A 24504-nucleotide genomic window follows, 5' to 3' on the forward strand; every position below is an offset into this window, starting at 1 on the left:
AGAGAGACAGCAAAGCATCAGATCACAAAGGAAAGAGCCGCTATTTGGACAAAGCATTATTTGTCTACATAATGCAACTTGATATTTGTGTCTATAACAGACTGGGAGATCAGACTTTGACTTTATATACAACCAAATCCACCTTCGCTGCACATACATATCTGGTAGATGCTGTTATGTATTGCATTGGTGTTACCATGCTGGGTGTGTCTAAATCAATACATCTACAGATAACTTTTTTCCCTGATCTTGATAAGTTAATTTTTCTCCCTTTTATCCTCTGCAGGCAAATCAAAGTGACTAGATCATCTGCATTGAAGATCTCTCCTTTCTGACATAATATACTATGTATTAGATAAAGGATGCCCAGCCTGTAGCCTATGAATCAGCTGTGGCACCCTAGAATGATTTATGCCGCCCACAAACCATTCCTGTTACTCTCTTTCTTAGGGATCCTTTTGTCTTCTCTAGTGGCATGACTCAAGTACATCTGTCTTGGAACCGCCATCCCCATCCCACACTGCTATGACGATGCACATACATATTAGGTTGTGTGACTAAAAATACTCCTGTGACACAGGGTGTCTGCGCATGGGGTGCCACAGCAGCAGCAATGCCACGTACATGGTAAAGGGCTGCAATGCCTGACATTCTGAGCCTCCTGCCCAGGCCACTGACTTAAAGGTGCCTCATATTCATAGCCACTGAATAACTGGGCCCCTGCCTGTCTTCATCTGGTGATAAAAATGCCCAGGTCTTTGGAGTAGTGAGTCCTGATGAGCTAAGAGACAGCATTTGAGAAGGGTGGGGCATGTGGGGAGCCTGCTACCACTTCAGAGCCAAGCACAAGTGCTTGAGGAGCTTTCAATCTCGCTCCAGATCTCCACCCTAACTCCAGGGCGCTGAGGTCCAATTTGTTTCACTTTCTGCTGTCGGAGTCATTTGTCTTCGCATCTTGTTGAAGTTCCTGCTGTGTGCTGCAGAATCATTTAAGACTTGGCTGCTGCTTTTATAGAGAATTACCCTTTAAGACCTGAATATGACAAAGCACTTAGAGCAAGGGAGTTTTACTTTTATGGGACTACTCCTATATTTAATGGTAGCCATGGGCTTGACTTGGCTGGATCAGGGGATGGGACATCATGCAGTAGCCTTTGTGAATGTAAATTCTTACAGAATCCCCTGGGGACTGTATGCCTGACGGTATCACCATAGTACACATACACTAAACCACCAAAATAGTGCTGGTTTCCTTATAAAACAGCAGTGCCTTAGACTATGTATTAGTGTTTACAAGCATTATAGTTGATCAAGCTACTTATTTGCCTAAATAATGGAAACTGAGCATGACTATTCTATGATTTTAAGAAGTTGCTTTACCTAGACAATCTACTTAGTGGTCTGAGATCAGCCCTGTTTGGAAGAGACACTGAAACAAACTTTTTCCAGCTGATATGAGAAAAAGTGGTGATGATGACCCATACTTAACTGTTAATTCATCCTGGTTCAGCCATGGCAAATTCCATGCAGCCAAACTTCTTCCATCTTGTTCCAAGCTATGGAGCCCTTGTCTCGCTCCACAAAGTTACTGTGTAGGTTAATGGCAGTTTCTTTCTCTGGCTGCCGTGATTTATGCAGCTTGCACCCATACCCAGCTCCTACAGCTGTGCTGTAGGATACTGATTGTGGGCCAGATGGTGAATGGGATTGGGAACTGATCAAGGTTAAAAGTGACCACTTTTTTTGGCTGGGTTATGCTGAGCTCTGATCCCTTTTCTGGAGCAGTTTCCTTCCCGGCCACACAATTATACCAGCATGACTGAGGAAGGGGCCCAGGGGAGGAAATGAGCGGTGGTGGCAGGATTGCGATGGGGGAGTAGGGTGGTGAAGGCCACTTCAGCTGGTACTGTTGCCAAAAGAAATGTTCACTGAATGACAGCCCAGTGGCATGTCCGGCCAAATCCCGTGGAAATCCTGTGTCAGGGACAAAATCCTGCTTTCCAGCCCAATGTGCTCTGACTTGATTTATTCATCTCCCAGTGCTCTTGGCAGCTTTTTGGCACAATGAAGTCCAGTGGTAAGGCATGGAGTAGTGGGTGTTGAAAGGGGAAGAGCCTGGTGCTGGATGGTAGACAACCCAAATCGAGGGCAAGCAGCAGCAAAAACGGTGCTAGTGAGAACATGGTCTCCTGTGTAACAGGGATGGAATAAGATATTTCAGCAGGGGAAGGTCTTAAACTATGGCTGCTCTTCAGCAGTCACAGGTCTGGATCTTACATTTTGAAATGGAAGGAAATGGGGTGAGCAACCTCTCTTCATGAGAAGAAACAGCATGGTAAGGAACCTCACTTTGTATGTCTCCCTCCTCCAGTGCTCCACATCTCCAAATACTAAACCAAGACTGAATTACTGCAGTATAAAATGAGTTGAACCCGCCGTGACCTGAAGACTGGTTCAGTTTACAGCCAAGTCCGTAATCCAAAAAGCATGAAGGATCAGCAACGGGAAGAGAAATAAAAGCGCTGAGCAGAAGGAGTCAGCAGGTAGTCCTTAACAGTCAGCTAATCAGAGTGAATAATTTATTATAGCAATGCCACTGAGACTCCACTAGCTTTTAAGCCAGTATTTCCTGGAAATGTTTTCTGCTCCTCTTATATGATTTGTAAATTTGAAATATTTTATCCTTGTCTGCAATGCAGAGATGTTTACAAAAGTCTTAGGAAACAATGCCATTCCAAGAAGAGCCCAATTAGACACGAGTCCAATACATTGTCTCTGACTCCACTTGATTCAGGGTGCTCTAGAGAAAGGCCAGCCCTTTCTGAATACAGCCTGTGGCTCAGTGGCATGCTAGTGAGAGGACCGTTACACATGCTCTATACCTCTGACAACAGAAACCAACTTGCTGACAAATCAAACACCCTCCTTGAACATGAGGGTTTATAACCCCTCCCAAAATCCTGTTCGAAAACAACCAATTCAATGTTATAACTCTGGATGGAGGGGTCACCCATACACACTTTTAGTCCTATCTTAAAGCCTTCTAAGCTCTTGACCTCTATTGTATCATGCAGCAAGGAGTTATGCAAGTGAATTGGACTCCCTTTAACTGATCTCAGTTTCATGTTTCTTTTGCCTTTTTGACTGTCCTGATGTTCTATGATCAGTCAGGATAGAGACCAATTTGTCAGCTTCCTCCTCCCCATTGTTCACTAGTTTCTATACATTTCACATCAATCCCTACTTTATGTTTTTTTAAGTTACTGGTCTGTCATTCCTTCACCACAAGAAGCACAAGTTTAACCACTCCATCAATGCAATTACTGACTTGACAATGCTTCATTATGCCCTAAAGCAGAGAGAATCTCTATTTGTTCTGCAATAAAGCAGCCCTTAATTAGGCTATTGCTTCTCCTGTGTAAATATCTCATTTTGCCTCTGGAATTGGGAAAGTTCACTCTATCTCTTGCTGTTTGGAAAAGGCCAAGTGACATCACGCAGCAATCTTTCACTTTCTGGACACAATTAATGTGCTGATTACTTTGCTCATGCTGTCGACAAGCAGGTGATTTCTCTCTGATCAGACACTTAAAGCTACTGATTTTACCTGTGCTTTGTATTGCTTGGTAGGATGGGTCAAACTCAGCTCTTGTTTTCACATGTTTAAATGGGAAGTCAATCCACTACTGATGCTTTGGGTTTACAACAATACTACAAATTAAATTCTTCTGTAATGAGAATCCATAGAGCGTTGTGGAGACCTTATGGCAAGGGACAGAGTATTTTCACAGCACGCTTCATTTCATCTCAGAGAAAGGATAACACTGGGAAGAAATGGCAGAAACTGATGTTTGGCTGTCACAGGGAAAATCTTTGTCAAGCTACATTCACAGCTGAATTTTGGGATGCCTCACATTTTATCTCATTTCCACAACTCTTTATTCCCCTTGGGTTCTCTTCAGTCAACCAGAGAATGCAAACACTGATAATGTTTACAAGTCTGAGAAAAAAGGCTCACCTTAAGTTTCGTTGCCGCTAGCCTTCTGTGGAAGAAAATGGGATAACACTATATAGAGATTTTTCTTGCAAAACAACCAAACACTACCAGACCCTCCTATAAGGTCATTTTCTTTTTGGTGATAAGTTAAACAATTTCTCTGTCTGTTTATTGGCCATATGGAAGTCCTTTGGCTGACTTTGTTAATCATTCACTCTTCAGCCTGAAGTTAATTGTTTACTAACTGTTAAGCTGTGTGCACTAAAAGATGCCTTTAGGCTCTTAAATCAGTGGGAATATCTCACTAGAACAACAGAGACATGCCTAGTGCTACTACAACTACTTGAGCATGGAGGTCTCACAGCTCCAGGCTATGCTGCTTCTGCTTCATGTACAGGTCTCTTGGGATGAAGTGGAGTTACATCTCTACCTGCTGGTTAAAATGAACAACCACCACTCACAGACAATAGGGGAGTTTTAGGGGGGGGCTGCAGTGTCTTGCTCTTTCTTTCCAATTGCTCTGCAATGCATGCAAAAAACCCCCTAATGACCCTTCTCTGAAAAAGATGGTTTTGGTCACTACAGCCTCAGCGGCTTGTGGGAGCGTGGTGCTGGCACATCCTATCTGAAGACCTGGCTCCAAAGAGTTTGCTTTGGTTTATCAAGAATATTGGATGGTGCTGACCCAAGATGGGTAGAGCCCAGCAGGACAATGACTCTTTTTTGGTGTGCTTTTTCAAGGCACACCAAGCCTTGAAGGGCCTTTTCTCTTCACAGGGAAGAGTTTGTAGAAGCTAAGTCTAAAATACAGGGAGATGGATTCTGCCCATCCTGGATGCTGTGCGCTGGTGCTACAAAAAATGACACTGGTTCTGCAAGCCACTACTAAATCTCCAGAATGCCTCAGCATATGGTTAGCAGGACAGCAGCCATCTTTCCACACTTGATACTCCCTTCTTCTTGTCCAGCTGCAGTGATGGATTTTGTGAGGTATACCGAAACTTTTGCATTTATTTAATACCTAAGAATGAACAGCTGTCAGATCATAACTGACATGGACCAAATCTGTGTTTGAACAGGCAACATTCAAGAGAAAGCCTTTGGCAGGGCTTGCTGAGTCTGTGAGCTAGCCCCTGAACATACAGGAGAAAAACAGAAAGGAGAATGATAAGCCTCAAAGTGATGGCTTTGGGTAGCTTCAGGGCTTCCACAGAATTCAAGCATCGGCAGGAGGGAACATAAAAATAGAAGCACGGAGTCACATTAGGCTCTGCAGCCCAGTGCAAGCTGCATTCCAGTTTAATAGCCCTGCATTCCCGTCTGAACCACCTTGGACTAGATGCCAGATACCCATCTTAGTTGCATCCCCAGTAATGCTGGAGGACTTATGCCTGAGTGAGAATAGCGCAAGCAAGATCAGCTTCTGGCCCTGCGTCAGCCTCAGTTCTCCTCTCCAGACTCATCCAACTTGCTGACAAACCTAGTTAGTTTTCTAGAGATGCATGGCTGATTTACTCCAGCAATTTAATAAAAACATGGTTTTGACTGACTGCTAATGGGATCGCCTGAGATACGCTCAGCCACTTAGTGTGGGTTACAGTTTTACTTGCAAACACAATAAGCATGGAAATCTATCTAGGATGACATAATAGGAAAACATTACAATCTCCCTTATAAGACAAGCAAGGTTTTTATATGCATTTAATATAAATGTCTTGGTTTCAGCTGGTTTCTTGCTACAATTTTCTGCTTGTGTTTCTTCCAGGGAGATTTATTTTTCCATTGTAATTTTTCAATTTGTTTCTGGCACTGGCAATGTGTAGGAACAAAATAATAAAGATCAGAAAAGACATAATATCTTTCCCCCTCCCCCCCAATTTTACCTTGCAGAAAGTTCAGTAAGGTTTACCCCCTCCCCTTTGCACAGCAAAGACTTGAACCAGTTCATGTTGCTATAGTGAAATGAATCAGATACTATGGTAAGCTCCCAGATACCAGGGTTATCAAGTGCAATTTTACAATCTAATTAGCAGAGGATTAAACATCGCACCTCACTGAGGGAGTTGGGCTGCTCTCGCCAGAAGGATTTTACCACCTGTGTAGGGCAAGAAGTCTTTTTGCTTGCTCTACGGAGCATAAAAGCACACGATGGCGAAATAATGAAGCCTCAGCCACTCTATCCAAGTCCTGTCCCTGATTTAGGTTGTGCATTTTGGAATAGCCCTGCCAACAGATGGGGTTTGCAAGCATCATGTAACAGAGAAATGCTCATCTAGCCTGTCTTTTCACTGCTGTGGTCTCTGGATTATGGCAATCGACAAATTCTAGCCCGGAAATTCCTGCTCTCCCTTCCCATCCAACCTTCCCTCCCAGATTTATGACCACTTCTGCTAAGCCACAGAAGTCCTCAGTGGTTTATACATAAGGAAGCACCATTGTTTTGTGTCTCCTGGATTTTGTACATAGTTTGCTGAGAGAAAAAAACAGTAATTCCCAATAAAGAGAAAACTGTCACCCTATTTTTGAGGGTTACACTTGCAGAAAAAGGGTAGGACATGGCTACAGTCCATGATTCTAGGGGCAACGTGCTCTCACATGGACTGTAGCCATGTCCTACCCTTTTTCTGCAAGTGTAACCCTCAAAAACAGGTTAGTGGGGACACAGAGAGGCTGGCCAAGATGTCATCAAGCTCTAAAACAAATGCTATGGACCGGATGAGAAGAAGAGAAAGTAGAGAGGCTAAGAAAGGAGGCTTGACTCTTCTAGTGGAAATGGCTGTCTCCTCTCACGCAGTCAGAGTACCTGACCTCTTTTTTTCTTTCTTCTGATGCTCTCCTCCAACACTCTCATCCCATCAGGATTGATAAAAATTGCTATAGCTTGTGAATGGCTGAGTCCTTGTCATGGCAGGACACTGTTTTCCTCCAAAGAAATGTTTCTGTCACTAAGACTGACTTCTGAAGGCATGTTTTAAGGACATGTCTTCCCTGGGGGGTTGGCACTAATGGAGGTATGTGGGTGCAAACACCTAGCCTAGGCATGTTTTAAACTATCACGTGTGAGTATGGCTTGCCCTGCAGGTAATGATTGATCCCAAATAGATATGTCTTTTAGAGCACAGATGCTCTGTGAAGACCCCCCTTACTCCCCTCATCCTTTTCTTCAATGAATAAAAAGCCACATTAATAGCCTTCAGTGAATAAAAGGCTAATCAATGCACCTATTATCTTCTGCTGCCTCCTTAGCAGTTCTGTTTTCTACCAAAACCTTGATTCTCATTTATTTTGATAGAAGATGCTATCTGTGAGCACCAAACAGTGTCCAATTTGAATGTGATCAGAGGAGGTGAAAGAAAGGGAGGGGGCACCTTGGCACAGAGCCAAAATGAGAAAGAGAAAATGCAAAGAGAAATGCAGTACGTTAATTCAGCGTGGAAGCATTTGCATCCATAGAAGAGCTGCCTAGTTGCTCCAAATCATCCAGTTCTGCAGCCTGCAAGCAAGCCTGAAACCTTGCCTCCGGATGTCTCCATGGGTTTGCAGCACAACAAATACTGTTGCTAACAGACTGTGCATGCCCACCTTCAGGGCATGTGCTCAGAGATGAGCTTTTTTGTATTAGACAGCATCCTAGGTAGGAAAAGCAGAACACATGGGTCTGCCTAGTAGGATGAGCTCAGGGGATCAGAACCTTCCTCCTCCCAAATGAACAGGACATTCCTTAGCTGGATTTCTCAAATGCAGTTTGGAAGGACTGAGACAAATCCCGATTTTCAGATGCACTGAAAGCCTCACTAAAAATAGTGATAAAGAGACCAGAGTGGCTAGTCGTCACTGACCAAGCTCTAGTTTTGTGATCAGATCTATGCATGCCATGCCTTGATTTGTGAACTGTTTCACAGTAAAGTTCCTGAACAAATCAGATACTGGGCACAAACTTTTTAATGCCTTTTTTTAGGCATGTGATGAAAGTCTTCTTTTCTTGTTAGCTTGACATGAACTCTTCAGTTAGTAAAATTGTTGCTTATCAAATGAAATGCTGCCCCTGGGAAAACCATGCAATTTTTTCTTTTTGTAATAAATAGAAGAAGCCTTCTGTCCCTTCTTCCCTCTCTCTCTGGGATTATTTATGGCTTGACAATACACTATCAAGGGCTGGCTGAGCACCCTCAATCCCACCATAGCCAGTGGGGATGGAAGGTCTCCAGCACCTGAGAGGAACAGTCCTTCAATTCCCATTTATGTCTTATGAACCATGTAAAAAGGAAGCATAAGTTGCAAGATATTTGATGCTTATTTCCCCCCTGTACCACAACATTTAATAAAATAAGAGCTACTTTTGTCCATTAATTCTTTGCAGGCATTCAGACAAGTTTGGGAGAAACAACATCCTTCAAAATCACATGAATCAATGCCAGCATTTGACATACATCACACCCTCAAATCAAGCTATAACATGTGTGGCAAGCCCAGACCTTGATAGAAAAGTAAACACTTACCTTTCTTGGTTTTACTTTGTCATGGTAGTCATATTGAAAAATCCCCTTGTAGCTAAGTCCTAACCACCAAGGAATTCCCTGCTTGTCCTGGAAGAAAAAAGAGAGGGAGTTACCTTCAATGGGATGGGGAAATGCTGGAGATTTCCTAGGTTGTTATTCAGGGTGAAGATTTGTTTCTAAGCAATATCTTTGAATGTCATGGGTGCTGTTAAATTTACTCCTGCTGAATTTCCTCAAGTCACAAAGCCACATGGCGTTTAGGAGAGATCTGTTTCACTTTTAGCTATGACATATAAAACCATTTAAAATGTATCACCTGTGATCAAGTTACTCAAAATGCTGCCAGGGGAGGTGGGGAGGTTTGACATGGGTCCCTCGTGCAGTGGTGCATCCTCTTTCTCTTCCCTGCAAATTATGCAGTCTGAACACTCAGAGATTGGAGAGGAAGGAAAGCGAATCACCCAGCTGACTTGAATTATGTGCAGGGATTTTAGCATTAATCTTGAAAATGCAGCAGTAATGGGATCTGAGAGCTACCAAGTGATAAGGTCTGACAGGCTCGGACCCAACTGCTTTGTGTCTGAGTGTGCAGTAAAATGCCTTTATGGAGTAATGGCTGATATCCGATACCAGCCTCTTTGCAATTTACTGGAGTCCTCAATGAAATTACATCTGTTCTGTTAATGTGATAGAGAATGGCAGGGTAAAACACAGCAAAACCAAAACCCCTACATCAGGCAGAAGCAAAACCTATTATGTGCAATATTTGCTGCCTCATTGCTGCTCACTGGTACTTGCTGATCATGGGGAATTCACTGGAATATCTCTCAAGTGTTTGCAGGCTTGGACACCCAGCCCAATCCACCAGATCTTTTTTGGTCTAGAGTAGTCCAAGAGATCTGTATGCAAAGGGTGCAGGAGGGATCCTGCCCTCTGGCAAAATATGAGGCTAATGCTTTTCGCAAAATGCCGTGCACATTAGCAGGAATAGGCTAGGAACACATCTCCCTGAGACAGGTACTGAGAGATATTTTTGTTTTTATGGTACCCCATGTGTGCAAGACATTACAGATGTATGAAAAACCATATGATCTGTGCAGAGAGATAATGATGAAACACATCAAAACTTCAGGGGTGATAAATGAGGGAATATGCTCTGGGGAGTGTGGATCTAGCTTTCTTTATATGCTTATTGATTTCTCCACTTAAAAAAAATAACAACCCTACACAGCTGGTCAGGCAGGGAAGTAATAATAATAATACGAGACTGGAATATCTGGTGATAAATCATTAGACAAAAGAAATGAGGGATTTCATGAATACCTGAATGAAATCCACATAGTTAGAAGCAGAGAGCTGTTTGGGGAGGGGGATGTGTTACCTCTAGAGTATGGGACAAATGATTTCGCATTAAAAAGATGTACTATATCTGTATCCATCTACCTATATCTCAAGTGATGGGAGCTGCAGTCTACAGGTCATGGCTGGCCCTAGTTAGTTGTTCATGGATCTGCCAGCTGGGAAAAGTCTGGTCTCCTGGGACTACAAAAAGGAGTGAAGCATTGAGTCTGCCAGTGATGTGGCTGGCTTGTCCCTTTGGTGCTGGTTCACTGGCATCACCAGAGCTTGCTGCTGCTTGTGGACTGAACATCTCCAGCACAATAGGACTCCAAAAGTTTTATCTCCAAGAACAGGATTTTCCTCTTTGGAGGTGTATTTACCAAACATTCACTACACAGTTGAAATAAGTTTATCCTACCACAGGAAGTGAAATGAGACATTAGTAGCAGTGTATTGTATTCTGAAACCAGGATGGTTGTTTGTACCTCTCTCCCTCCCTCTCCAACAGCAGTTTAATTCAATAAATAACCCTTTTTTGTAGCACGTACCTTTACTGCGTAATAATGCACTCCATATGTTGGGAGGGATTCTACAATGCTCATGTAACTGCAAAATAACACATAAGAGAATAACATGTCTGAGAAGCTGAGAGGATGATCTGGGAAAAAATGCTTAAATAACTAAATAATTAAGTCAGAAATACTTAAAAATAAAGCATTAGATGAGATGGGAGACATTGTTACATCTTGTATTTACAGTCCAGTATAAATATTTCCTGATAAAACAAAGGTCACAAGAAGTCACTCTTATTTCACTTACTTCACAATTGCTTGACCTCTTGTCTGCCCATTTAGTTTCTTGTAATGTTCAATGACTCGATCCTCACTGGAAAGGAAGAAATGAGATGTTTTATATAATGGCAGTACCATGACTAAGAATCTTGCCAAAAGGTGAAAAGATACTTCTGTTAACACAGCTACCGACTGAGGGAATCAAAAGATGCCAAGCAAAAGTGTTAGATGAGGGGATTTGATGCAGTCCAGGGTAAACAAGGAGGACTCACAGACTGAGAATAAAAATGGTTTTCTAGGAGTTGGCTTTCTGTAAGAACCTTTTTTACTCACAAACAAGGTATCTACGTGTACAAACTTTTCCCTCTCTGCATTACTTTCCTTATCTACAAATGATGCCCATGATATTACAGATACAAACAGATGTGTGTTGGAGCTGCTCAAGATCTGCTTTGCCCTAGCTGGTGCAACTTCTTTCCAAGCCCACCAAATTCCTCTGAAAGCTAGCAAAGCTAGCTTTGCAAAGCTTTCAGAGAAATTGGTGGCCAGTAATAGCCCTAAGCCTCACAGATTACTCCTCACTGCAACTGCACAAAACCATGTACAGGAGCACTAGTGGAAGTACTCTGGAGAAATCTCTCTCAGCAAGGAGTTAAATTCCTAGTGTACACAGAAGCAATGTCTATAACAGCAGGTTAAACAGTGGCAGGGAGTGTTTCCAAGGCACTCAAAGTTGGGTCCCTTTACTGTTAAAGTACTGATGTGCCTTTGTATACTTTTTGGTTATACTAACTTGCATTCCCCCAGGCAACTCCTGGCTATGCACTGGGAGTTAGCATAGGCCAGGGCCCATTCCCAACACTGCTTTGGAGACTAAGACAGTTTCATGGTATAGATGGATGCTGTTCCACACCAGTGGGCATCTGTGTCAGAGAACAGTTCTGGGTGTGTTTGATAAATGCATGTTGAGACATTCACCTATATATGGTAGAGATGCAGCATCCAAGAGCAGATCATTATGACCCAAATGACAGACTGAGAGACATCTGTAAGTTCACTTTTAAATAATCTCATTCCTTTTTCTCCAGTGAATGGGTAGCAGGAGAGCACAGAAACAGCTATTTGATGCATACAACCAGCTGTGCTAGCAAGGTCGCAGCATAGCAAAGTATAAGCCAATGATCTCCTTTCGAAGGTTCACAGCGTTCTCCTTTGATTTCAATAGCATTCCTTTCAATGTACAGCCATGCAAGTCATCACAGCCTCCAAGCCTGGTACTTTCAGACTGGTCTGACTTTGGTTCTTCTCTAACTTCCAGCAATGTAATGCCCACAGGACCAGATTTGTTACATTGGCATGACAGAATACTCGAGTCCTCAGGTTTAAACCCAATCTCTTGCTCTTTATGTTGCGACACCAAGTATAAGGAATCTGGTGAGTCCCCTCAAGATACTGTACAGACCTTGCCAGTCCAAGAGGAAGGAAACTTAAACTACCTTTATGCCACCTTTGTGCCCTCCCCACCTGGCACTGCATAAGCTTCCAGTAGTACCAAGTGTCTATCTAACGGCATCACGCTGCATGCGGTTTAGGCCAATGTGAACTGGCATTCCTCCCTCCCTGCATTTTCTAGGTCCAGCTGGGGCCCCTAATGGGATCTTTAAAGGCAGCCACACAGTCGTCCACCATGCGGTAATCCTTCCCCAGGCAGAACTAAAGCTATTTCTATTGCTAGACAATGAGAAGGAGCACAGCAGTGTGGGATGGTCTGGTAGATGACCTCACTGCAACTGCTCAGAGATGCCCACGGGGACTTTTGTGGAAAACTGCAAAGCGTTTCACCAGCCCTGCTAACACGACTGCGTCTTCTCATTGCTGCCTTACCCATATGCATCCTTATGCCAGAGAGGTCTGCATGGAGCCAGACTCTCTTTTAGAAAGAAGTTCCTCTGCCCCTGCTGGGCACAGCCTTCATAATGCCCTCAGTGATGCCACAGGTAGAGGCCACAGAGAGCCTGCTGTGACATCACACACAGGATGTCCTGTTCTGTGACATGACAAGGAGGACAAACTGCACTGTGACATGACAGACAAGACTTGCTGTGCACAGATGGGGTGTGGGGCCTGGCACAGGGGAGCTGAGGACTGTGCATGCATCCCTGGTAATGCAGGGAGGAAGGGAGAGGACCAGAAACACCAGTGTAGACAGCACAGAACAATTCAAAGTAGACGGTCTGTTGGATTGTCAGCAGGGCCAGCTGTTCCCCCACAAGCCTGTAATTTGTCTGAGAGTAACTGCTTTTCTTACTCACTCGCCAAGTGACTTCCCCTGAAAGTCACTTGCAAAAGTAAAAGGGCTCTTATTGGGGCAAGGTGAAGTGACGTCCCACCAGCACGCCACAGTGGGTACAGGGTGCTGATTGAGTCAGTGACAAATTACATGGGTAAAGGAATGGTCCAGCTCTCCCATCAAATCCCTCAGAATAATTTTAATGCTTAAAAAATGATCTGTAAACTGTAAATTCAACAGCTATGAAACCATATTCAGCCCACTGATTCAAGCAAGTACCACAGATGTTATGGGCGTGCACATGAAGGCAGAGCCTGGATCTCCTGCCATGATTATCATAAACAGGATTACTTTTGGAGCAATAACTGAATTACATGAGCGTTCAGTACTGGAAGATCTCCAAAAACCATCATTCTTAATAAAAAAGATAGACAGAGAGGGCTTACAGCCCTTTGAAATTACCTCTTAAAACCATGATTACATGTGGATGCAATTCCTCTCTGTCTCAGACAGGAACAAACCAGGATTGACTTCTCAGAAAACAATGGAGTTTCTCCAGTGGAAAACGCTTTTAGCTTTGGTTTCCACTCCATGCAGTTTACTGTACAGATCAAGCTCTCATATTGATGAATTCAAGGAAAGGATTAGATGTACCTGCAGGATGATTACCTAATGTGATTCTGGATGTGCTCTGCTTTCTTACAAATGATTACTATAAAATAATGGATATATTCCCAGATGATACCCCTTGGGTAGGGAAGCCAATCGATGGCCCATTTCCTTCAAAAGGACAGATTAGATGTCAGGGAGCCTTCCTGAACAGTGGGATGAATGAAGTTATGTTCTCAACCCATACTAAAAGATGTGGGATAGTCCAGGCTCTACCCAGTTCTCCTAAACAAATGCAGGTAACACTCTCTATACCTCCATTGCCTCACTAGGATACTGATGATCTTCCTTTCCATTGTATAATGCTTTGAGGTCTACAGATGTTAAGTGCCAGATAAGTATCATCCTTGTTTCTACTTTTGGACAAAAAAAATAAAACCTGAATTATCAATGGAGCCATGAATATTTAAAAGTGGGATTTGCTGCCTTTCACCTTTCTACAACACTGAGCTAGTCACACTTTGGGGAAAGAAACAGATACCCCCGAGCACAATTCATCCTGACAGCAAAGGGAGCTGAGGGCACCTAGCTCAGATGGAGAGACCTACACTGAAGAAATGTTCCTGGTCAGATGAATCCCACCCCAGCTGCGTGACAGTCGCTCCTCTAACAGTTCTTTGAACTTCCTTTTCATTCCCTGTGCAAGAAGGATCATCCAGAACAGAGGTCACTTTCTGCCTCCAGCTCTGGGACAGAGGGGCAAGCCCAGCATGTGCCAGGGAAAACAAGCAAAATCGTTCACGGGTCAGAAGGAGCATTAGCAGAGCTTATAAACATTCTCCCCTATCGTTTCAGCTGTTCATCTCTGAGCGGCTGCCATGCTGCTATTGACAGCTGGGAGAGTGCTGGGACACTGCCTGGACCACCAGCTGACGTCTCCTCTTCCCCTGCTCTGGCTTGTTGCTGTGTCAGTGACACAGAAACTCATTCATAACGCAGGGCTGACAGAGGATGCTTAACTAATGTGGAGACGCGGAGGCTGCCAAAGCACTACCGTCTGTTTGCCAGCTCATAAAGCATTCCCCGCAAAGCTGCAAAAATTAGTACATGGATGATATCCTGCAGCAGGCCACTCTGATAAAGATCTTTAGAACTACCGAGAAATCCCTCCTGTCCCAGCAGCTTACAGAACTGGACAGCAGACAACTTGCAAGCAAATGCAGGGCCAGAGTTCTCATCATCAGATCCAGATTTTCAAAGGTAATTGTTTCCACCCTCTCCTCCCAGCACACTGAGCTGTTTTAAATAGCTGTCCACTCATTGCTGTGCCTTACTGTTGTTCTGTTTCTAACCTTTGTCCATCTTGACTATATGCTTGAACTTACTAATGTCTTCATTTGCCAGTCATATGCTGTCCCACTGAAGCCAGCAGAGCATCTCTTGGGCCAAAGGGACCAAGAGCAGGATCAGAGCCTCAGGTCTGTGTTGTATTAGAGATACTAAATAGTGATTTTCAGCCGATATTTTTAGAGGTGAATTTTCTGACAATGCTGATGCTTTAGGTTGCTAAAACCAAGCTTGCATTCAAAGCCTGTTAGAACCTGGGAGAAGTCTGTCTTCCCCCTGGTCTGTTGAAAATCCCATTCTAGCATGCACTTTTGTGCCATTGCATGTCCTCCTTGAATTCTTACTGGCAACCTAGTACCGGGATGGCTTGCTGGGGAGGATCTGAATTGAGATAAAATGCAATGACAATGGCTGGAAAGGAGTGCTGTGAACTAACACAGACTCTCTCCTGTCTCATTGTGATTAGTTTTGTGTCTAAAATAATAAATACTCTCAGTTGTTTCCATGCATGGGCAAGAGAAATCAAAACTCAGGGCCCCAGTTCCTGGATTGTGTGGGAGGACCAGAAGCTCAGCTTTCATTTAAAAGAAAAAAAACCCCAAAACTCCTTCTTGCTTCACCAGTAGTCAGTGATGCTAAGAGCTGCTTGAGAACAAGATGTGCAACTGATTCTTCTTAATCTGTAGAGAGCTCGAAACAAAAACTTGATAATATAAAAACTAAAACCTTAATCTTTGTTATGATGTCTACAAACATCCAAGAAAAGGTTACAGTGAAGGGAAAAGCATGAGCAAGGGTATGCAACCAGGAGACTCCATGAAGGTAGAGCCGGAGGCACCAAACTCTGCTGATTCAGCCCTCGCTGCATCTAAGAATGCAGGACTCATCCCACTGGTCTTACTACATTTGATAGAAGCAACAGGTGATGCTTTTTCATGGTGTGTGATGGAAATGTTATATTATTTCATGCAGATCTATCATAGTATCTTGCTGAAGGTATCATAGTATTTACTTGATTATCCATTTTATTCCCTCTTAGTCCATTTCAGCCTATACAAATGTAGCACAGGGTTCTTTTGTTTGTTTGTTTGTTTTAAACTAACTAGAGCAATTACCCATCCTACCCCTAATGTTTTAAACGTTTCTTTCCGGAGCTGGAAATTCACTTGTTACTGCTTTGTGCTAATGCTGAAGAACTGCAGCATAAAACTGATTGCACACAGAAAAGAACAGGATGAAATTTGTATCCAGTATGTAATCTGCATGAGATGCAGAAGTGTCAGAAAACACAGTTTTAAAAATCTGCCCTCTTAGATCACTGAAGTTTGATCTGTACTTCAGAGGCTTTTTGTCTGATTGACCAGCAGCCTCTTCTTGAGAGCATTCAGCGTTTCAGAGGGTGTTTATGAAAAAGCCCCCATTAAAAAATAATGAACTACTGATGTGTAAGAGGTCTCTGAGACCTGGTTACTGAAGGGAAATCACAAGGGAGTCACAGGACTGTAGCCACGGGTTTTATTACCCCATTGGAAACAACCAGCTTCCCAACCTGCGACCTGTTCTCAGTCACATGAGAACTCCCACAAAATTAAGTACAGCTGCAAGAAGTGCTGTACCTTGTGTATAACTGTAAATACTCATATTCTGAGCATGAGATTTTTACATGGCTTTTCTTGCTTCAGGTGACTCAACATAGCCCAAACCCAAGGAGAGTGTCTTACGGATAGAGGCAGTCCCAGACCTCATTGAGATTTCCCAGCAGAAGTCCTTAACATGGGTATGTTGACTAACACTTGCTGACAGTGGGGGCAGACAGATCCTGATGGGCAGATGGGGCCTGACAGGCAGCCTGGGTTTCCTGTGTACGGATACCATCACAGGCAACTGAAGCAAAGGCACTTTAATAAGACCTCAGTCCATGTTGCTGCTGAAGAGTCAGATTTGCCTTCCCTTCATGGCTACTTGTTCCCACCACTCCTCTTGTGGTGGCTTTTAGCTTAAGCTACCAGTCTGCCAGTCAGACCAGGCCACTGACCCGGCTGGAAATGCACTGCTTTTTAATGTGTGGATTAGTTAGTCGAAAAAGGAGAGAGATGCTCCAAAGAGGGAGACCATGCTGCTTCCAGTGAAATGGCAGCCTACATTTATAAATTTTTCATAAAGATTTGGTTTGGTTCCTAGACAGAAACACCAGGAGATTGTGATTGACAACTTTTGTGTCAGTGTTCCTAACCTCAGCTGGGGACTCAGAGTCTCTCCTGATGTGCTCAGAAAGTGATTAGGAGACCTTACGGACTAGCTTGCCTACGGCTTGACACTCGGTACAGCTAATTCTGGTATTGTAGCCATGCTAGGAAAAGTGGATGCCCTTCCTGGCAAAGGGAAGAACCGAGATAATAAACTACAAACTGATTTGTTTCCCTGTGCCATCCTCAGATTACCAAGATGCCGAAATTAAATGAGTAGCAGATAAAGAAGTTCACTCCCACCTCCAGGCTTAAAGACAAACATGAAAGAAGAACAAACAGAAAATCAAGTGAAAGCATCTCCCCATTAATGAATAGTCTTTCCCCAAATTCTTTCCTATTTGCACAGATAAAAGGGATAGGCAGGGTGGCACAAAGAATCTATGTGTGGGGCATACAAAATTTAATTGTGACCCTGTTCCTACCCTGGATTTAATTTTCAGTGCAATAAAGACAGAGCTCACAAGCCTCCACCTCCAAACATCACCGAGTTCATATAAAAGGAGAAATGCGTCCCTTTTAGTACAGCTGTGACATTCAGAGAGGACTTGCAAGATGAAGCTCAATCACTCAAAAATAACACAGAGCAGTACAAAACATTGACATTTCAAACTGGGAAAACTCTTTGCACAGATGCAAAGTGCTGGGAAAGGAAATGGCACGTTAAGCCTCTTGATTTCATCAGGACACTTGCACATTTACAGTGAATTTTCTGGCCAGATATTACTGCAGCCATTTGGCAGATGGGGAAACTGAGGCTCAGGGTGATAGCTCTACTTGTGTTGAATCATGCAATGAGTCAGTGGCAGACCCAGAGCTAGAAGGCAAGAATCCCTGCATCCCAGTTCCACTCTCAGATCACTTATTGCCAGAGCCAGGTCCTGCATAAGACACTGCAAAGCTGCTCAGCAGAATGATACGTTACCAGTAAGCGAGAGAAGGATGCTCCTTCAGCGCTGGTGTTGGAAGGGCTGGCAGCTTCTTTAATTCATTCCTTACAACTTCATTGCTGAAAGAGAGTTCAAAAGGAGGATCAGGCTACAAGAAAACAACCACAATATTTGATATGACCTGACCTAGCTGGCAGGCTGCTACAGCTCTACATCTGTTCCTCCTTAACAAAAGGCATGGAGGTTTCCTTTTCCTTCTCTCTTTATTTGTTTTATGGCAGCCCAGTTAACTTTTTCCTCTATTATCAAAATTGGAGAGAAGCTCTCCCAGATGGTTATGTTAAAGCACTTCCTACCAGTGACTGGACACAAAAGCTGCCATGTCACATTTCATTGAGGAGGGTCCCATGGACATGTTCATAGAGAGAAAAAGTGATGCTTTCAGCTGCAATAAAGCACCTTTATTTAATGCCTTACAACCTGCCGCAAAAATTAATGATTTGCTTTCTTAGCATCACAGGTTGCTCTTAGCCTCTTGCCCCAGTGACCTGGCCTTTGCACATCATCTTCACAGATAAGACTCCAGCTTGAATTTGTGTCCTGCTACACAAAACCCTCTGTGGGACCAGGCCCAACCACTTGGCTAACATGCTCCTCCCTGCAACCTCTAGTTGCCACACTGGCCAGCTGGAGTAGCATCACTGCACACCAGTGAGCATGGAGAGCTCATGAAATGGGAGGCAGATTCTTGCAGACGAAATGAAACCATGGGATATTCTCCTACAAACCCCAAATGCCTCCCTTCCCACTTTTAAATACACAAGGAATTGTGTGCACATGAAAAAAAATCCCTCAAAGGCTTGGGAAGGAAGGCAGTGTTGCTGTTACTTTTAAAATCGTAGAAATAAACAGCCAAGAGGGCCAGACAGGACACTGAGGAGTGCGAAAGAATTAATGTTTATTGGCTTACTCCTTAATAGCAGTTTTTTTCTGCCTTCTTGTACCCTGCCCTTTATCCTGCCAAAAAGTGGGGCTGTCCCGGAGCTGTGGAGAGAGATACCTCTTCCAGATCTCCAGATTTCCCAGCCCACTGGCTTCTCCTGTAGGGCAGTAGGGCCGTTAACCAGGCAGACAGGTAGTTTTGGCATCCCCAGCTGTAGACTAGACAGATCCTAACATCTGCTAAAGGCCTAAGGAGCCCTTGGACGTGCCAGGTCACCGTGAGTTCTGTTCTTGTCTCTGGGACAGTCTGTATGGTCGCTTGTAGAGACATGATACTGCTTCAGTTGTAGAAATCTTCCCACAGCATTTCTCCATTTGCACATCCCAGCAGCAGGCTCTGCCCGAGACCTAGGTGGGTTTGTCTTAATTGGAGTTTGCAGGTTAATCGCTAGGTTGAGCCATAGGGTAAACCATTAACATAAATCCTGGAGCAGGCATTTTGGGTATGTCTACAGGCATTTATTATCATGGTAGTTCCCTGACAATCAATTAAGTAGTTTTAAAACAGGACCACATCTTCTAGTCAAGACAAATCTATAACAGAGACACCCAAGTCTCAATTAGGTTCAAATTTTGCAGAGTGAAGGTGTGTGGAACAGCACTTAGAAGAAATGACTAAGGCAACCACTGAGTAGTACCTCATATGCCAAGTCAAATGACTCTTGACAAACAGTGTTTGAACACCCACTCCTGCCTAAATCTCATGGTCATTTGACCATCAGATAGATCTTCCTTTGTAAGTGCAAATGCTCAAAAACTATTCAGATTTTTTCTTCCATGGCAGGTAAATATCTGCACAAGTCTGAACAAGAAGCTGCTCTGTTCCGTGTTATCTGCTGATCTGGCCGCTCTGCTCTGTGACTGACAGCCTAGAAAACAAGCTGTTGCTGTTTAGAGAGTTTACTGGGTCTGCCCAGAGACGTCTCCTCCACAGAATGTGCATACTCAGCTGTTACTGAGTTTTTGACATCTGGAAAGAAACTGGGGAAAAAAAAAATAGAACCCAGCACAATCGGAGCACAGGCAGCAGTCACTGCCCTCAAGTGAAGATTTTGTGAGGCTGGCTGCTCATAGAAGGAAGTTGAGAAATTTCCAAAACTTTTCTGGGAAGACAGGGAGTACTTTCCAAACAGGGACTTTCGGAGCCCAGAACTGTCAAATAGGGCAAGATTAGAGGTGACTAACTATCTTTGAGAGCCTGGGAAAAAGCCTGAACCAGTAATGGCACCCATAAAAGAAAGAGCTAACACCACTCAGCTCTATCTTTTCTGTCAGTGAGGAGCAAAGCTTGCTTCCACTGTGATAAAAAGTCTTTTAAGAATCAGGGAAAAAGACACTCTTAGTGTTGTTGTTGGATGGGATTAGCATTTCTGCTCAGTACCTAGAAAATACTTTTACTACATAAAAGTAGTGCCTCACAACTTCAAAGCGCCAAATGTATTTCAGGTAATCACTTCCAGGAACAAAAAGGTATTTCATTCCGAGGTCCATATATTCACTAGGTCTTCTGGCAAGACTACTCTCAAGACAAATGAATTTAGACTCCCAAAAGGATGTCAAATCAAGAAAAAGGAAAAAAATAATGACTCAGGTTGCATTTGAACTAGTGGCCATGAGGTCACTTTCCTCTTGGCTCCTTTTAAAACACCAAACCCCTTAATTTTTAAAATGTTTCCAGCAGGATCACAAGTGGTTTTGTACTTAGTGCCTTTCCCACTCTTTCTAGTGAAATATCACAGTGTGTTTATTTTATTACTGTGTTTAGAAAGCGTTTGTTTAATCCGGTCACTTGTGCTGCACTTATTTTATATTCGGAAGTGTCCAACCTCCAGGGTTGTTATATATGGAAGGGTGCCTTTGATATAGATTTATTAATATATAGGGGAAAGGCTCCACACTTTCTCTGTGTCCTACAGACTACTTCATTCCTGCACTATGGTGGAAATTATAATATTTAAAAGACTGAATAACAATATGAAAACTGAACTGGAAAAGCCATCTGCATGGGATCCTGAAAGCTGGTTAGATATCCAGAAATAAAGTCGAATGACTGGAGAATGGACCTAGAAAACAAAACTCCTGAGTTCTGCTTTTAGTTCTGGTGCTTCCTGTTTAATGAGTCCTGGCCAAATAAATTAGTCACCACATCTCGGTATTTCTGTCTGCACATGGGGGTTAAAAGGCCTACCTACCCACTTCATAAGCATTTTGTGAAAAACAAGTTTTTGCAAACTGGCTGCAATAATTTTGAGCAAGATTACATATGCAGTTGTCTCAGGAAATCCATACATTTTCCAGCATGTGTAATAACAATGATCAGTAACAAAACAAAACTGCAGGTTAAAGTAAGTTATCAACTCTTCTCAGCATGGTAATTAATTCTGTTGAATGCAAGAGGAAATTTAGAGTCTGATATTCTCGGACTAAACGGTACCATTTGAAATACAGTGTTTAGGATCTTCTCCATAAGGTTGCAAGAATGCAGCCTGGGTTTTGTAACCCCTTAATAAATTCTAATTGGTTAAATGTCACTTGGTTACACAGAAAGAAAAGTAAGCCTGAAACTGTGGTAGATTACCATCTGCCCAAACATTGAAATTATTGTGAAATTCTGCTTAACAGGAAACTGGCCGTTTACTTTCCTCCCTTGTTACTCTTTCATATGGTGTTAGGAGATACTTGGAGTTCACTCGAAATGTCTCATATTGCTTAACTGGAAGAAATCTAGCAATGAGAGCCTGTCTGAGGAACTAGCTGCAACAGTTCAGGATTTTGTTTTACTTACTTAGGATTTTTTCTTTCCCCTCCCTAAACTGAGGGACAAATGATCAGTATATGTTATTTCCAGGTGCTTTGACATAGATGCTGTTTAAGGTTGAAGAGCTGGATTCTGAACATTTAAAACCGAAGTCAGTGTGAGTTTCCCAAAGATTTTGGTCAATGCCAGACTGGGCTCTAAATCCAGTAGGATCAATTTAGAGGAGAAATCTCAACTATTTCAACAATATGTGATGCTCCCCCCAAAATTAGCCAGGGCACACTGCTTCCTTCCTTTATGTAGGCCTAAAGAGGGTCACACCTGTAGGACTTGTGTTCATCTAAGGAACTGAAATTTGTCCTGCCCACGCTCTGCCAACCAAGTGTGATTCAGCTCCCTATTAGTAAGAAGATTAGCTTGAGTTAATAACCTTTACTTCTGTCTGCAGGATACTAGTTTAGGAGCTTTATAAATGTGATTCTGTGCCTTTGAAGTAAAAATTTTTGTAACTAATACGAAAAAGCACAGATCAAATCTTAAGTGTCCTATTCAACCTGAGAATCAGCTGAACAGGGATACTCAATTGTCCTAAATTCAGTCGTATGTCCCAGCCTAAATGTAAACTTTTTTTAGTCTTGTCAGCTGAAGCATTTGAGGATTCTTTTGAATAACATTAAAACCATTCTCCTTTAATGCAGAGGACTAGGAACTTCTTAAGGAGAATAACTTTCTATTTTAAACCTCACTCTGCCTAAATCTGTATCAACTAAGAGATGTGCCATTTGCACAACTCTGCTTGCAAAACACTGAGTAGGAGCAGGCCACTTGCAGCAAACACTGAGAAATACTTTTCTTAGTTGATCTAAATGGATTCAGGAGCTCAGGGTTTCTGATGGGCTTGTTTTTGGAATGAAACACACATTAGAAATGGAAAAGGGCTTAGTCAAATTGCTCGCTATGGGTGCCAAACTGATCTGTCAGGGCTACTGTGGCATCTTAGTTCAAGACAGATAAGGGTGACTTGGACTATGTGCTCTCCAGGCTTACCAAACACTGGGCAGTCACTGTGATGCCTGAGTTAGGCAGTACTCCAAGGTGGCAAGAATCAGTGATAAGAGACTCATGCATGATGATGCCCTACCAAAGGATGGAGAACATGTGTTTGAAATGGCACATAAGCCCCTTTTGGGGAAAGGAAAGAGGAGTACTATGAGCACAGTCATTATTCTGAGGCATGGGATTATTCCCTCAAAAGCAGCAGTGGGAGCTGCTGTCATTGTAGATGCAGCAGTTCACAGAGGTAGAAAACGGACTGCTAGGGTTTGTAAGATCAGTTCTGGTTTTTGAGCTCCCATGAGGCCCAAAAAGCAGACTTGCAACTGCATTCAGGAGTCCTGAACTGGCTCCTTGCGATCCACCACCCGGGTGCAGTGGGGTTTGGAAGTAATCACGCTCTGGCCACCATGGGCAGGTGCCAACCTGCAGCTGAAATTGTGACAATTTGGCATTGACTATCCCAGCACCTGAGGTGATTGGCAGTAACTCATAGGAAGGCTCCATGGGGAACAGAAATTCTCCCATCACTACAAATGAGCCAGTGCTTATGAACTTTTCTGGATCAGGGCCAAAGAGAAACATGTAGTCTCACAGGCTATAAATCTGATGGTGGCAGTAGACAGGACAGGTGTGGGAAATCTGCAATCTGCGTTCCAAGCATGCAACCCTTTAGAATTAACTTATTTCTTCAAAAACAAAGTGGGAGTTCAAGAGTTCAGCCTTCACGCAATGTATGCTGCCATGCACAACATATTATCTTTAAATCTCAGCAGCAAGACATTCACAACTGCAGAGCTTCTCTGTTTCAAAGAGTAGCCACTTTTATTTTAAACAGCATTTCAACATCAACTAACTTCAAACACTGAAGCTAACTTCAGCCCTAAGAGACGTCAGAACATTTGTCTCCATCTGCAGTTCCTCTGGCTGGCCTCAGGCTTGATTTGCCTCCCAGATTTTACACTGCTGATATGAATAACCACAAATCTCAGCAGGCAAAATCTTGACCACAATGACCTCATGTTGACTTCAGTAGCACCTGGATCTCACCCAGCACGTAAACCCATGTCAGTGCACATTAGAGGGGAGCTGCTGGACAGGCATCCCTGGAGATACTAAGTCTTCTCCTAGACCATAGAGGGTCAGGGTAGGATCCTTCTACCTTCCTCCAAGAATAGGCTTTAAACTCCACTAATATGGTAGATTGCTTTGCCACCAAAGCCCATTTATAAATTAAGATCCCTGGCAGTGTCAGCAAGTTGTTATTACGACACCACTTCTCTGCCTGACTTGGATGTAAGGATTCCCTCTTCCACTTCAAACCATTGTCATCCACAGGTGGAAAGGACTAAGAGCTAACTGTTTTAATGGGGATGGTGATGACTGCCACACTGATGTGGAGGAAGCAGTTAACACCATGTGTTGAGGTATCTTCCATGCTATCAGAGAATATTCCTCATTTCTCTGTGGCCTAGAGAAATGCACTGTGATAAACGCAACCATTTCTTTTACAAGGGACATCAAACAGCTTTTAGCAGATGGATGCTTCCCACCAGCTGTTTCCACTTCTGGTCTGGAAACAGATACTTGAAGATAAAATGCTTTCAGTCCTATTACTGCGAGCCATCTGATTCCATTCTACTCAGTGTTTCGTAGTCTGAATGTACAGTTTCTGGGTGTG

General features: G+C 43.2%; 1 protein-coding gene across 5 annotated transcripts in view; it reads right to left on the minus strand.

The window, feature by feature from the left end:
- FRMD4A (FERM domain containing 4A) overlaps nucleotides 1–24504 on the minus strand; it is a 211169-nt gene that overhangs the window by 47656 nt on the left and 139009 nt on the right. For all 5 annotated transcript variants that reach the window (XM_072858165.1, XM_072858156.1, XM_072858174.1 and 2 more), the window contains exons 8-11: nucleotides 18046–18129; nucleotides 10657–10722; nucleotides 10386–10443; nucleotides 8497–8583 (exon numbers count right to left, since the gene is read on the minus strand). In XM_072858165.1, coding sequence (XP_072714266.1) covers nucleotides 8497–8583; nucleotides 10386–10443; nucleotides 10657–10722; nucleotides 18046–18129 — 295 coding nt within the window. The remainder of the gene's footprint in view (nucleotides 1–8496; nucleotides 8584–10385; nucleotides 10444–10656; nucleotides 10723–18045; nucleotides 18130–24504) is intronic.

Source organism: Ciconia boyciana, chromosome 1 (assembly GCF_034638445.1).
Source record: "Ciconia boyciana chromosome 1, ASM3463844v1, whole genome shotgun sequence".
Taxonomy (NCBI): domain Eukaryota; kingdom Metazoa; phylum Chordata; class Aves; order Ciconiiformes; family Ciconiidae; genus Ciconia; species Ciconia boyciana.